This window comes from Jaculus jaculus, chromosome 4 (assembly GCF_020740685.1).
Source record: "Jaculus jaculus isolate mJacJac1 chromosome 4, mJacJac1.mat.Y.cur, whole genome shotgun sequence".
Classification (NCBI taxonomy): Eukaryota; Metazoa; Chordata; class Mammalia; order Rodentia; family Dipodidae; genus Jaculus; species Jaculus jaculus.
In genome coordinates this window covers 34253094-34266437 of record NC_059105.1, presented here as the reverse complement: position 1 = coordinate 34266437, position 13344 = coordinate 34253094, and the positions used below count along the sequence as shown (strand labels likewise).

At 45.3% G+C, this 13344-nt stretch overlaps 1 protein-coding gene across 4 annotated transcripts in view; it reads left to right on the top strand.

Annotated features, from left to right (window-relative positions):
• Positions 1-13344, top strand: part of Nrp2 (neuropilin 2) — a 123515-nt gene that overhangs the window by 90260 nt on the left and 19911 nt on the right. For 2 of the 4 annotated variants that reach the window (XM_004653558.3, XM_004653559.3), the window contains exon 16: positions 8578-12151. The exons of the other annotated variants lie outside the window; for them this stretch is intronic. In XM_004653558.3, the coding sequence (XP_004653615.1) occupies positions 8578-8858 (281 nt within the window). In that variant the 3' untranslated portion in view covers positions 8859-12151. Of the gene's footprint in view, positions 1-8577; positions 12152-13344 lie in introns of those variants that run through there. 4 annotated transcript variants of the gene reach the window in all.

Sequence of the window (13344 nt, the reverse complement as noted above, 5' to 3'; positions counted from 1 at the left end):
TGTGAATGTAATGTGCTCTCTGGGTATGAGTTGTGTGACCACAAATCCAAATGATGGGCAAAGAAACCAAGGTCCAAACCTTCAAGACCCAAGGTAATGGTTACACGGGGGAAGTGAAACCTGCTGATATGGTTCACCTGACTTGGGAGGTTGTTGAGTCTCAAAGCTACAAGAAAGGCTTGTTCAAAACTTGCCTACAACTGCCCCAAATGCTGTGCGCACACACACACACAGCATGTCAGGTTGGAAATGACAAGTCCGGTGGCAGAGGACTTTGCTTCCACAAGAAAATAAATAAACCAAGCACATGTGCTCTCCTGGAAGCCATGCGCACCACGTGGCCGCAGAGCCCAGTTCTGTTCTCTTGTAAAAATATACATAAATAAATTCCCATCTGAGTGGCAAGTGTGCATTAGGCAAAATAAACACAGGGCTTAGTGGCTTGAAGGTAAGACTTTCCAGAACACTTTTGGTGGACTGCTCTGGGGTTGTGTAGAGACAAGACCTGAGTCACAAGGATTTGCCCCACAGCTGCTGTCGTGGAGGGTAGCAAGGGTCTTTGGAAAGAGGAAACCAAGTCTTGGAAAGTGGAGCCTTGGCCAGGCGAAGCTGAGTCAAGAGCAGAGTGGGCATTGAGAAGGCACAGCCTCAGTCACGTTGGTACATGTTTGATGGAACTCTCAGGTTGGAAGCCAGATGAGTCTAGGGCCAGGCCCGGGGGTGGTGGGGGGTGGTCTCCTGTCTGGGGCTGAGGGATGATTGGCCACACCATGCCTCTGTCTTTGCCTAAACAAATGTGCCCACTTGGAAGAGGAAAGATATCTGGCTGTGTGCTTCCTGGATCCTAGTGATATGCACTCCATGCTCCTTTCCTGGGCAGAATAACAGGAGCCTCTTGCTCAAGGCACAGAATAAGTCTTTCAAAATCTTTCATAAAGCAGAAACAGAGAGAAACCAGTTTTGGACAAGCAAGATATGGAAAGTTGATGCTGAAAGGATAACAGGTATCTGCATTGCTGTTAGGTTCTCTGAATTAGGGCTGTTTTTCTTTCCCGTTCTAAATTAGCCATGCAACAAAAGTAATCCCATTCATTAGGAGAGATCAATGTGTACTTGGTAAATCTTCAGAGAAATGCGGTGCAGCAGCCTCTGGACTAGGGCCGATTAGGAATTCTTGTCCTTCTGTAGCTTGAAGTGTCTTTCGTTTTCGGCCTTTTACTGATTTCTCACCATGCAACTTTGAGTTTGTATTGTTTGGGGCTTTCTGTTTCATATACGCACATAGATGGTGTACCCTGGTGTGAGTTAGTATGAAAGAGAGCTGTGTAGAGAAAAAGGCAGTGAGAGTGAATCAACTATGTTGTCATTCAGTTCTTAAAAAGGTCTTTTTGTTGTCGTTATGAGTCACATTTTAAACAATGCAGCCTGGGTGTGCATTTTCTTCCATTTTTTATAAGCAGTGGCTATAAACATAGTGTCGTCATATATCTTTTTTTTTCTGGGATTTGAGCTTTAACAAATGGAAAAAATGTGTATAAAGGGAAAAACGTACTGAAAAGTGGTGTAATTAAGGTGATGGATTATTTCCTCTTGCCCAATACTTTCTTTTTTTTTCAATAAAAGAAAAAAGAACAATAAAGAAGCCAATAAAAATATATAAAGCTCATAATCAGAGGTGTGTGGCTGTTGATCAGGTGGTTATTTTTAGTGTCTCACAGTAAAGACAAGGGGTTTTTACTCCTGTTGGATGCTGTGAGTTTTAAACGCAGCAGGCGCCGAAGGACCAGATCTGCTTCTCTACCTGTTAAAGACCTGTGGAGGTCCAGGCAGGAGTGTACTGTGGATGGTGCTCTTGGAGTGGAGGGCTCTGGACTGCTCTCTTGCACTAATGGCTGCTAAAAGGGACATACGTATATCCTGATGCTTGTGAATGCCTCTCAGACCATTTTTGAGGGGGAGGGATGTGTCCCAACTTTTAGGTTCCACTGGATGCCTTACTGCTGTCCCCACAACTTACCTCCAGATACATCCAGGAAAAAAATGAACATCAAAAGTTATCTCATGGGCATGGATGGGAGCCATCTTAACAGAGACAAACACGGGTAATTTCAGGGCTGGCCGGCCCCTGATACATGCCTTATTAGCCTTTGCGATCTGCTTATTTGGCCAATCTACCATTTGGTAGGCCTGTCTCTTTTTCCATCCCTATCTCATCTATCATAGCCTGCCTCTCAGAGGCTTTGCCTGCCGTGTGACACCCCCATCCACAGGCACTGGAAGGGGCTGAGCCCTCAGAAATTGCCTTTCTACTTAGAGTCCTTCACCCTACGAGCACTCTCTCTTTGAAGCATTTATGAGATGCAGAGAGGGTTATATAGAATTCTTTGTTGGTTGGTTGGTTGGTTTGTTTGCTTGTGTTTGTTTTTGTTTTTCAAGGTAAGGTCTCACTGTAGCTCAGGCTGACCTGAGCTATACAGTCTCTATGTAGTCTCAGGGTAGCCTTGAACTCATGGTGATCCTCCCACCTCTGCCTCAGGAGTGCTGGGAGGTATGTGCCACCACGCCCTGCCTACATAGAATTCTTGCATATAATCCATGGGAAGGAAAGCAGGAAAGTATTCCTAAACCCTGCAGGATTCCAGATAGGCAGCTGTGGATGAGAATTGTCCTCTGTTGTCCTCACCCTCCTCTCTAGTGACCAGATCAAGGTCAGGTGTTACAGAGTAGAGGAAGAGGGAGAGGGAGAGGGAGAGGGGGAGAGAGAGAGAGAGAGAGAGAGAGAGAGAGAGAGAGGAATCAACAGCGTGGCTACTGGCTTCCATCCTTGCCTAGGGGATGCTGAAGCAATATTTGTGAAGCTTGCTTGTACCCTCAGCCTCTCCTGTCACAGGAGCCAGACACGTGCTGTCCTCACAAGTTAACTGTTCATCTAGACAGCTGCCAGGCCACTTTGTCTGAGGGCTGAACAAAATGTTTCTCACCAACTCCATCTCTCTCCAAGAACACAAAGTGACAAGCCTTAGTTTTAAACGGTAGCCTCAGTGCCACCAAAAAGATCTGAAGTAACTGAAACTTCAGCCACATGGGGAACTGAGCTTGGAGGCATTTTAGATAGACACAGCGAGAGGAAGAGTGGGGCCCACCGCAAATGCCTGATGACCTCCCTCTTCAAATAGAAGGATCATTTCTCAGGCTGCTGTGGACTTTCCACACTGCTCAGGGAAGGTGGCCACCTTCTTTACTACTATCTTCTGTAAACTTTCTACCGGACCCAAAAGTTTTCTGTTCTTTGATTAATCCCACAAATTCAATAACCCCTTTATCTGAAATGTCCCCTCCACAGCACTTCGTTCCAACAGGTAACAAGGGGTTCCACACAGGACAGGTGTTGAGCACCTGTAGGTATAAAGAGCCTTTTCTTCTAGAAGAGAAGACTCACTTTGGTGTCTTTTTGAACATTTCGTTGGGGAGTCTGGGCAGCTCTTCCAGGTCCCTGTAAGGCTCCATGGATGTAGCTGTAAGAGGTGATTTCTGTTTTCAGGGATTCTGTGCGAACCCGGCTTGACTCAGCCATGTCACTCCTTGGACAGGTTCAGACAGGTTAGGAGCCAGAAAGGGAGAGGGGCTGCTTCCGGTTTTAGCCCTACTCTGTTTGACCAGGGTCTGCAAATGTGTGCTATGAAAGACCAGATAGAAATATCTCATGCTTTGGAAGACATACAGTCTCTGTTGCAAGCACTCCACTTTGCTACTGTAGCAAAAAGGCAACTCCTGGTGATATGTAAACAAATGAGGGTGGCTACATTCCAATAAAACTTTATTTATACAAACCAGTTAGTGGGCTTGATTTGACCCATTGGACTGAGTCACTTAGCTGCAGTATGCAGTTTTCCTAATTTCCTGATGGCTCTGGGTGTCATCTAGGTTTCCCTAGAGTTCCCTCCTCCTAAGTTTTTCTCTAAGTAAAGAAGAAATTACTTATCCTCTCATGTCTTCATCACCCCTCCCCGCCCCCTGACACACACACACACACACACACACACACACACACCAGTGGCTAACATGCACACATAAACGCTACTTCTTGTCACTATTCTTACAGCCACATTCCCTAATTACTTATTAAATCGGTGACTCTATTTACAAACAGTTTGCGAGGAACATTACCTAATAGGTAAATTCTATTCTATCCCACATATGGCTTCACAGAATTTATTGTTTCTCAAAATTTAAATTCTTTGCATTCACACTGCTTTTCTCCTGGGAGTCCAGAACTTTTACAGATGGGAGCCTGCTCAAATACACTGCTTGCAAATACACTTGGAGGTACTGACTATTTAAATATCTGTTTCTCATTATCTCAAAGAATAAGACAAGTTTGTGGAGAATGGGAGGGGGTGGAATTAATGAAAAAATGGTTGAGGAATTGAAAGCATTTTCCAACTGAAAAGAAGAAAGATATGGGAGTAAGTGGTAGAAGTCAAAACAGTCAAAGGGAAATTTGGGTCAGTACATCACTAACTCTGGGCAAAGTTGAAACCTCACCAACATTTTTCTCCCAGCTTGGGGTAACTAGCCCAGGCTTCTTTTCTGTAAAGCAATGGCTTGGCCCATAGGGAAAAGATGGCAGGTGGCGCTAAAATCCAGCTCCTCGTTAACCCAGGCATCTGATGCAGGTAGCATGAGCCCAGAGTGGGCACCTTTTGTCACTGAGGCGCTGGACAAGTAGGTTGTATCTCTAACAACTACATGAAATGTCAGTGACATCAACATTTTCCAAGGGCTTTGAACACTTGTCCAAGATACATACCTTTATCCATCTATCTGTTCATCTGCACATCCATTTAGCATTCATTGGATTACTACTATTGGTGAGGTGATACTTTAAATACAGAGTTAGCCCCAACAGGTTCATCACCTTCTTTTTCTGAAAGTGGCAAAACCATACGTCAATAAGCATATCGCCCTGCAAGGCTGGGGCAGAACCGGATTCCAACCCAGCACAATCCCCCTGCCTATGTGCATTGAGTCTTTTTAGCTGAAGAATGTTCTGAGAAACTTCTAATCCCCAACTGTAAGCTATGCCAAATTGCTTATTAACACATGAGGAAGGCATTGTTAATCATACACTCTCTTTTCTGGCTCCCTAAGCATTAAAAGCATAAATTCACATAATACGTTTTCTCATTTTTTTCCAAGCACACATCCAAGAAAAATGGTTAAGGGGTCTATGCAATGTCTCCAAATGGCTTTTGTCACTCAAGTGTTTGTGTCTTAATAATTTTAGAGTGGGGCATTGGTAGGAAGGGAGAGAGAGCTTTTGACTAATGGTGGAGTCTGTCTTCCAATGGAGCTCTGAGGTGGAAGCTGTGTCTCTGATTCCGAGTACTCCTCTATCCCTGTGGGTTTAAAAAAATATTTATTAAAAGCCGGGTGCGGTGGCGCACACCTTTAATCCCAGCACTTGGGAGGCAGAGGTAGGAGGATCGCCGTGAGTTCAAAGCTGCCCTGAGACTACAGAGTTCCAGGTCAGCCTGGACTAGAGTGAGACCCTACCTTGAAAAAAACCAAAAAAAAAAAAAATTATTTACTTGCAAGGAGAAACAGAGAGAAAATGGGCATGCCAGGGCCTCCTGCCACTGCACATGAACTCCAGATGCATGTGCCACTTTGTGTATCTGGCTTTATATGGCTACTGGGGAATAGAACCCAGGCCATGAGGCTTTGCAAGCAAGCATTTGAACTGACTGCTGAGCCATCTCTCCAGCCACCCCCTCCCACCCCCTGCATGTTTTGATTTACTCTTCCTCAGGCAAGAAGGAACATTTTCCCTACTGTGCTCCAGCTTTTTCTCTCTATTGCTGGAAACACTTTGACAATAGCATTCCTCCCTCCCCAGACCCAGCACCTTGAGCCCTGGGAATATAGTTGATGCTGGAATCTAGCATCTGGGAAGGAAAGCAAATCTTGGAACTGAGACCGTGTGCCGATGGAGCGTGGGTGGCTGAGACCTTTGTGGTGTGGTCAGGCACTTCATATGGGGCTTAATCACTGTGAAATCTACCGCCTTCTGTCTCTCTGATGGGTGAGCTGCAGCCTCACGGCAGGATGGAGCTCACTGTAGAGCAAAACCAGACGGAGAGGCACACCCAAGGACAAGAGAAACAGGGTGACTCTGAGAAGCCTTGGGCCCACCTGTGCACTTAGTCATTTCCTGTGCAGCCTTGTGAGCTCACATGAAAATCCAGAGCCAAGCTGGTTGCCAGGCAGCAGATGCTCTTAGTGACCTGAGTCATGAGTTGATCCCAGCGCATGGTGACTCTCAAGCTGGCCCCTGCAGGGAGCCATCCCCAGCACTTCGCAGTCTTTTTTTTTCTTGGTGTTTATGAAAAAGTCCCAATCTGACCACCAGTAAATGGAGAGACAGAGGGCGGGGACTCTTTCTTCATTACAGCAATGAAGTTACTCAAAGACAGAAATAGGAGCTGAGCATGGCGGCTCACACCTTAATCCCAGTACTTGGGAGGCTGAGGCAGGAAGATTTTTTTGAGGCTAGTCTGGCTTACATGGCGCGTTACAGTCCAGCCTGGACTACAAAATGAGACCTTGTTTCCAAAACCGTAAAACTAAATAATAGATAGGAATAGATTTGGGATAAAAATTTTAAAGCAGACTATGTGGTAATATGGGAGATGAGGTTACGCACATCCATCTTTGGGGTCCTGGGAAACTGAGGTCCTTTCTACACCAAGGATGTAGATGTGATTATCAACATGCTGAGAAGCCCATCCCCGTCAAAGCCCCTCATATACTGTGGGACGCTTTCTGATGGCTGACAAGGTACCATGAACCGGCTGCTCCTCGGGGAGTGGGAACAATGACTGAAACCTAGCAAGTTGGACAAGCTGCAAAAGATTTTTCAAGAAAATCTCTCTCATTTTTCTTATCACTCGAGAAGACATTAGAAGGTCTGACACACCTCTCCGTTTTTCCCTAAGTGAAACTGAGACATTCAGGCTACAGGAATGGGAAAACACTGACTCGGAATGGGGAATATAAACTGCAGGATTTTAAATTTTTTTTGTTTATTAGAGAAAGAGAGAGAATGGGCACGCCAGGGCCTCCAGCCACTGCAAACGACCTCGATTTATGCACCAGGTCCACTGGGTACCTTCTTTGTACATGCGCTTAGCTGAAATGAAGATGAGAGTGACTTCCTGTGCTCAAGGAGCTCTGCATCTCATGGGGCTGGGAGGGCAGAGATGAGGAAGGAGTCTGAGCGCACCCTGCCTGCCTGCATGGTGAGCATGTCCACAGAGAAGGCGCAATGCTGCATCAGGCAGCACCCCCACACACACACACACACCCCTCCCCAGCATAACCTATGAGTAAAGGACGCATCTTTTTGGCCACCAGCATGTGATGCAGGCAGCTAGGGAAACATCCTTCATAGGTTAAGCATACATCATTTTTCAGAAGTAAAGATCATGTCTGCTTTTGGCAAGCTCAAAGGCTCCTAGTCCCTTTCTGGGCCAGATTCTCATCTGATGTAAATCTTTGGGAGAATCGAGTTGTAGCACTATTTTGCATGGAGTGGGACTCAAGCCAGTCTTTCCCCAGAGTTACCCTGAGCTTAAATCTACTACAGGGTCTCCATAGCAACCAGAGGCTGGCCAGTGAACGTGGTTGCCTTCTAAATCCCCTGCTCGCTTCTCCTCCCTCCTCTTTTCCATGATTAAGAATCATCTGCCTCTCCTGCTCTCACTCAGTCTCTCTCACATTCACGTTACCCCCTTTTTGCTTTGTGCCGATATTTTATTGTTGCCACTTTCTGTCCATCTGCTCTTAAAATCCCCCATCCAATTAAAAAAAAAAAATCAAGATGGGTTAGTCATTGCATAACAGTGGTAATTGACCTGTTTAGACAAGACCAGGCTGATTTCAATGGGCACAGAAGCCTTGGCAAACCAAAGTGGAATTTACCTTCAAGTCTAGCCAGCCTAATTAATGCATTGTTTGAGAATGCTGGCTAGCCATACCGAATATGGTATTTCCACCCAGCTAGAGAATTCACCTACCTGAATCCTAGCAGTCCTTGTGCACCATTTTCTTGGCGTGTGAGTGTGTGTGTGTGTGTATGTGTGTGTGTGAGAGAGAGGCAATTATAATGTTTGTTTATATTGTAAAATAATTGTACATAGGGAAAAAAAGAGAACAAAACAGCTTTGCCATGGTAGAACTCTTGGTTGAATTGCATAGTTATGACTCACTAGCTGAATAACCAATGTTGATTGAGCCTCTCTCAGTCTGTTTCCTCCTCCGTAGAATGGGTGCGAAGTGACCTATCTCATAAGGGGGTCAGAGGAGATAGCTGTATTCTAAAGTGTTTGGCATATACTGAGAACTGAGTACAACCTTGGTCCCCATTACTGTACACGTCCCAAAGCATGTGCATTTTTCTCTCTTTTCTTTTCTTTTCTTTTTTTTTTTAATTCTTTTAATTGATTTTTTTTTTTTTTTTTTGGATGAGTCCGCATGCTCTCAGCCTAGCAACCCTCTTCTGTGTCTCTCCCCCAGGGGGCACCCTCCCGCCAGGGACCGAGCCCACAGTGGACACGGTGCCCGTGCAGCCCATCCCAGCCTACTGGTATTACGTAATGGCCGCAGGGGGCGCTGCGCTGGTGCTGGTCTCCGTCGCGCTGGCCCTGGTGCTCCACCACCACCGGTTCCGCTATGCGGCCAAGAAGACCGATCACTCCATCACCTACAAAACCTCCCACCACACCAACGGGGCCCCTCTGGCCGTGGAGCCCACCCTAACCATTAAGCTAGAGCAAGACCGCGGCTCGCACTGCTGAGGGCCGCCGAAGCAAGAACTGCACCCAAACAAGACTGCAAACACGTTGCCTCGATTTTTGCACTTTTTCTCCTCGCCTAGTCTCTGTGTAAACTCTCAGACATCTCTCCGCAGGGTCCTCAACCCTGAGCGCTCTTTTCCACCCCAACCATTCTCTGTGGTCCTTGGATTCTGGTTTCGTGTTTTGTTTCATTGTGCCTTTTTTTTTTTTTTTTTGGTCCTTTCTGTTTTTCTTTCTTTCTTTCCTTCTTTATTTTTATTTTCATGATTCCAAACCAACAAAACCCAACTTTAATGCTGCATCTTGGAATACCAGAAGAGATCCACCCCTAAGCACTTCACAACTCAAGGCTCAGCTGGTTTTGTTCCAGAGACTGGTTCTCTTATTTTCTCTCCTTGCCTTATCCCATCCCTCCTCTTGGTGGGCAGGCCGCCAGGTGTCTGAGGGGAACCTGGCTTTGTGTGTATGTACATAGTATAAACTCGTGTGTGGAGAGGTGTGTGTGTGTGTGTGTGTGTGTGTGTGTGTGTGTGTGTGTTTGCGTGGGGGGGAGAGACTGGCTCACTGTGGGGGGAAGTGTGTGGATGTGTGTAGAGAGGGGCCCCTTCGCTTTTGTGTTACTTCTCCCGGGGTACATTTGACAAGGAAATAATATACTGTATAGATTTTGTTTACTCGGAGAAGAGACTGACGCTTTTTGTTGCCTTATCTAGCTCTGGCTGGGTTTTTGTTGGCTGTCGTTGTCATCTCCAGGTACCTAGAGAAATACTGGCCACAGAGAATGCAGTGTGGCCCCATCCACCCTTGGCCCTGCTCCCCAAACCCACCTGACCCAAGAGGATGGCTCCCCAGTGCACTTCAGACATGACCTCCTGGTCCATGTCTCCTGGTGTCTTTGAAATCACAGCAGCCATTGGGTGTATGGAACCATCTCTCCTTCCAGCCCTGAAGCAAATGTATCTCATGTTGCCTTATGAAACAAAAGAAGTTCATAATGAATGTTTAGCTCTGATGGGTCAAATCCAACCGTGGAATAAGTCATAAAGAATAACACATCTGGGATGATGTAGAAAACACAGTAGTCTGTTTAAATTGAGAGCAGGAAAGGGGGGATTGAAGGGAGGAGAGGGAAGGACTCAAATGCTGTCTTTTCAGAAGTCTCTTAACCCCTTGGGGATCACTAGGCCCAACGTGGAATGGGGTTGAGAGAGAAGGCGTTCTTTGGTATTATTTTGGTCATTGTACTGGCATTTGCGAAATACAGAGGGAATGGGATCATTTGCTTTCCTTTCTTGGTGTTAATGTGTGCCTGAATTCATAGCCACTGAAATATAAAGCTGTCCACCCTAACTTACTGAGATATTATGAGAAAATAGAAAGTAACCATTTGCTACCCCCAAAGTATTCGTGGCATATACATCTCCCCCCCCCCCCCACCGGCCCGGCTGACGCAGGTGCTGCCGAAGCGGCGGGGGAAGGGACGTGCTGAGGATGCCGCCGCCGGCCCTTGGCCTCTCTAGGCCATGCAGAGAGAGTGGTGTTAGGGAGCAGCTGCCGAATGGTACTGTGGAAAGGACGCATTAAGTAACAAAGTCAATTTCATTGATAGAAAATGTGTATTTTAAGATTTCCTGTGTACTAGGGCTCAGCCTTGGAGGCATTTTGTTTCCACCTTCCTGCTGGAAATCCTCCAGGGTAGTGTAAAATTCTCTCCAAAGATAATTGCCTGCCCAGAAGCCTCTAGGTACCTTCTGAGGACAAAATACTAATGACGTCTTTTTTTTTTCTTTCGGTTGCTTGGGAGAGAGCCTTTTAGCATTCTTTCCGAGTATCCAGATAGGCAAGGTGCCTACAGCTCCCCCTCAGCTCTTGCGTCTGGTCCGTTTCATCCTCCCGAAAGGCTGGTGCTCTCCCAGTCTTACTGTTTCAAAGCACTGCTTTCCCAACCACCGCGACCCTGCCAGGGAAAGATGAAAGGCTAGAGTACAGCTACCTTGACATTTCAAGAGGCGTCTGACCCCAGCTGAAGACGCAGAAGGAAGTGGGAGGGGGTGGGAGGACCATAGCACAGAATGCCCTAACTTGCCAGTCTCTGAAGGCTTTTTACGGTGGGTGTTCACATTCAGTTGAGAATTTGGGGACCAAGCATTCCCTCCAAGTGATTGACATTCCTACAATTACCCCAGTAAGGCATCGGGAAACCTTATCTGGAAAATCAGCCAGTGGAACAAGTTACAGTATGATTCCCCCTTCTTTAAACAAAGATGGCAGCCACTTTCTGAACTTGGCTCTGTGCTCATGTGATGCTCGACTGTGGCACCCTTTTCACATTCATGTCCCAGGTGAAAATATGGTGAATCAGGATACACTTCAACTGAGAATATCTCTCTCTTTCTCTCTCTCTCTCATCTCTGTCTTTCCTGCTCTCTCCACCCCAGGAACTTTCATAGTATTATCTGGGTACCATGCTAAAAGAGAGTTTTTCTATAAAATATCATGCCTTACAGCTTCGAAAAAAAAAAAAAAAACCCACAAGAAACACAACCCTAAATTCTATATTCCATTGAGTGAAGAGTCCTCTCTTTTAATAAAAATGGACTGGACAGATGAATGCATGCATGCATGTATTTACAGTTGCTTCTCAGAAGAAAAAGCAGTGATACCAATGGCTAAAATATGAACGAGTGGGTGAATGGGGTGAAGGACTAGTTGGGGCTGGAAAAAGCTTTTGCCTTACTAAAGGTTTCCCAAGAACACCTTCAGTAGGGAAGGCCTTATTCCTGGGTAAAGAATCCCTTCCTTGAGGGCATACTAGCAACTGCTATCACCTAATTGCTGGAACAGGGAAGGAAAGAAAAAGAAAGAAAGAGAGAGAGAGAGAGAAGGAAGGAAGGAAGGAAGGAAGGAAGGAAAACATAGCCTTGCTATTGACCAAACAGATGCTGAAAATAAAGTAAAATCATCTTTTCTCTTGTCTCACTTTTTTGGGAGTAAAACCAGAATAGGAAATCCAATATTTTTGAGGTTGATAGCCCATCTTTTAAAAGTCCCTGTCTTTAAAATAAAACTAGCAGGCAAACAAACACCTAAAAAAGAAAATCAAAAATTACCAAAGAACAGCAACAAAACAAGGAAACCTAAAGATTTTTACTTCCTGTTCTTACCCCTTCTCCCTGTGACTGTGACATCCCTTGCATTGCTCAGTTGCCTGTGTGTCAAAATAACTCGTGGACGTTGGAAACTATTTGAAAATGTATTGTGTGGAATGTAATAAAATGATATTTTTATACAAACATCTGGGGTTTTTTTTTGTTTTTGGTTGTTCACCCTTTGCCTGCGAGAACAAAGTTGAAATGTAAGCTTTGAACAAATGGATGTTTCCAAGTGTACACGCTGCCTTCTGAGCTACAGGGCATTTCTGTGGGAGGTACGTGGGTTTTCTCCTTGAGACTGGATGCCAGCTTTTCCTTCTTTTATTTTTATTACTGCTTGTTAGGAGTTTTATCCAATTTGTGCAGCTGAGCCAACTTTTATGATTGGTGTGGGATTTTGTGAAAGTTAGTGCTAAATTGCTAAATGTGATTTCACAAAATTTCTCTTGATGGCAAATCCCTGAAGATGAGCATCTCCTTTCAAGGACCCCAAGGGGGATTGGGCCCAGCTCCACAGAGATAGGTCTCTGCCTTTGGAAAAGAAGCAGTGACCTTTGGCCCCTCATCTACCAAACCATTGCTTCCAGGGAACATTGATGTCCAACATGTAAGTGATTTCCTGGGGTGGAGGCCGGTGACAGAAAGAACAGGAACTTGTGGTATATTCAGAGCACCACAATAGTCTAGATTCCTTTTTTTTTTTTTTTTTTTTTTTTTGAGCAGTTAATATAGGGATATGACTATTGTGAACCTGGAACTATCAGAGTGGGATATTGCTAAAAGGAGCATTCTGGGCTGTAGAGATGACTTAACAGTTAAGGCATTTGCCTGCAAAGCCAAAGGACCCCGGTTCGATTCTCTAGGACCCATGTAAGCCAGATGCACCAGGGTCACATGCATGTGGGGTTTGTTTGCAGTGGCTGGAGGCCCTAGCACACCCATTCTCTCTCTTTATCTTTCTCTCTCTCTCTCTCTCTCTCCTACCTCTTTCTCTCTCCCAAATAAATAAATTAAATAAATAACATTTAAAAGGAGCATTCTATAAAAACTTTGTGCTGAGAGAAACTCATTCAAAAGTCTGATCGTGTTTGACAAATATTATCTTTAGTCTGCTTCTTTGAGTCACTAGTGATCTTGTTGGAGTGGATATTTTAATCAGAATGAGACAGGGAAGAAAAACAAACTAGGTAGGAAAGGCAGTTTCCTGATGTCACCAGGTTTTAGACAGGAGTCAAGACTTGGTCACAGAAGATTTTGCACCTCCTTTCGTTCATGCGAAGTATTCCATCAATTCCTACGAGATCCAAGGAACATCATAAAAGGGCCTATGACAA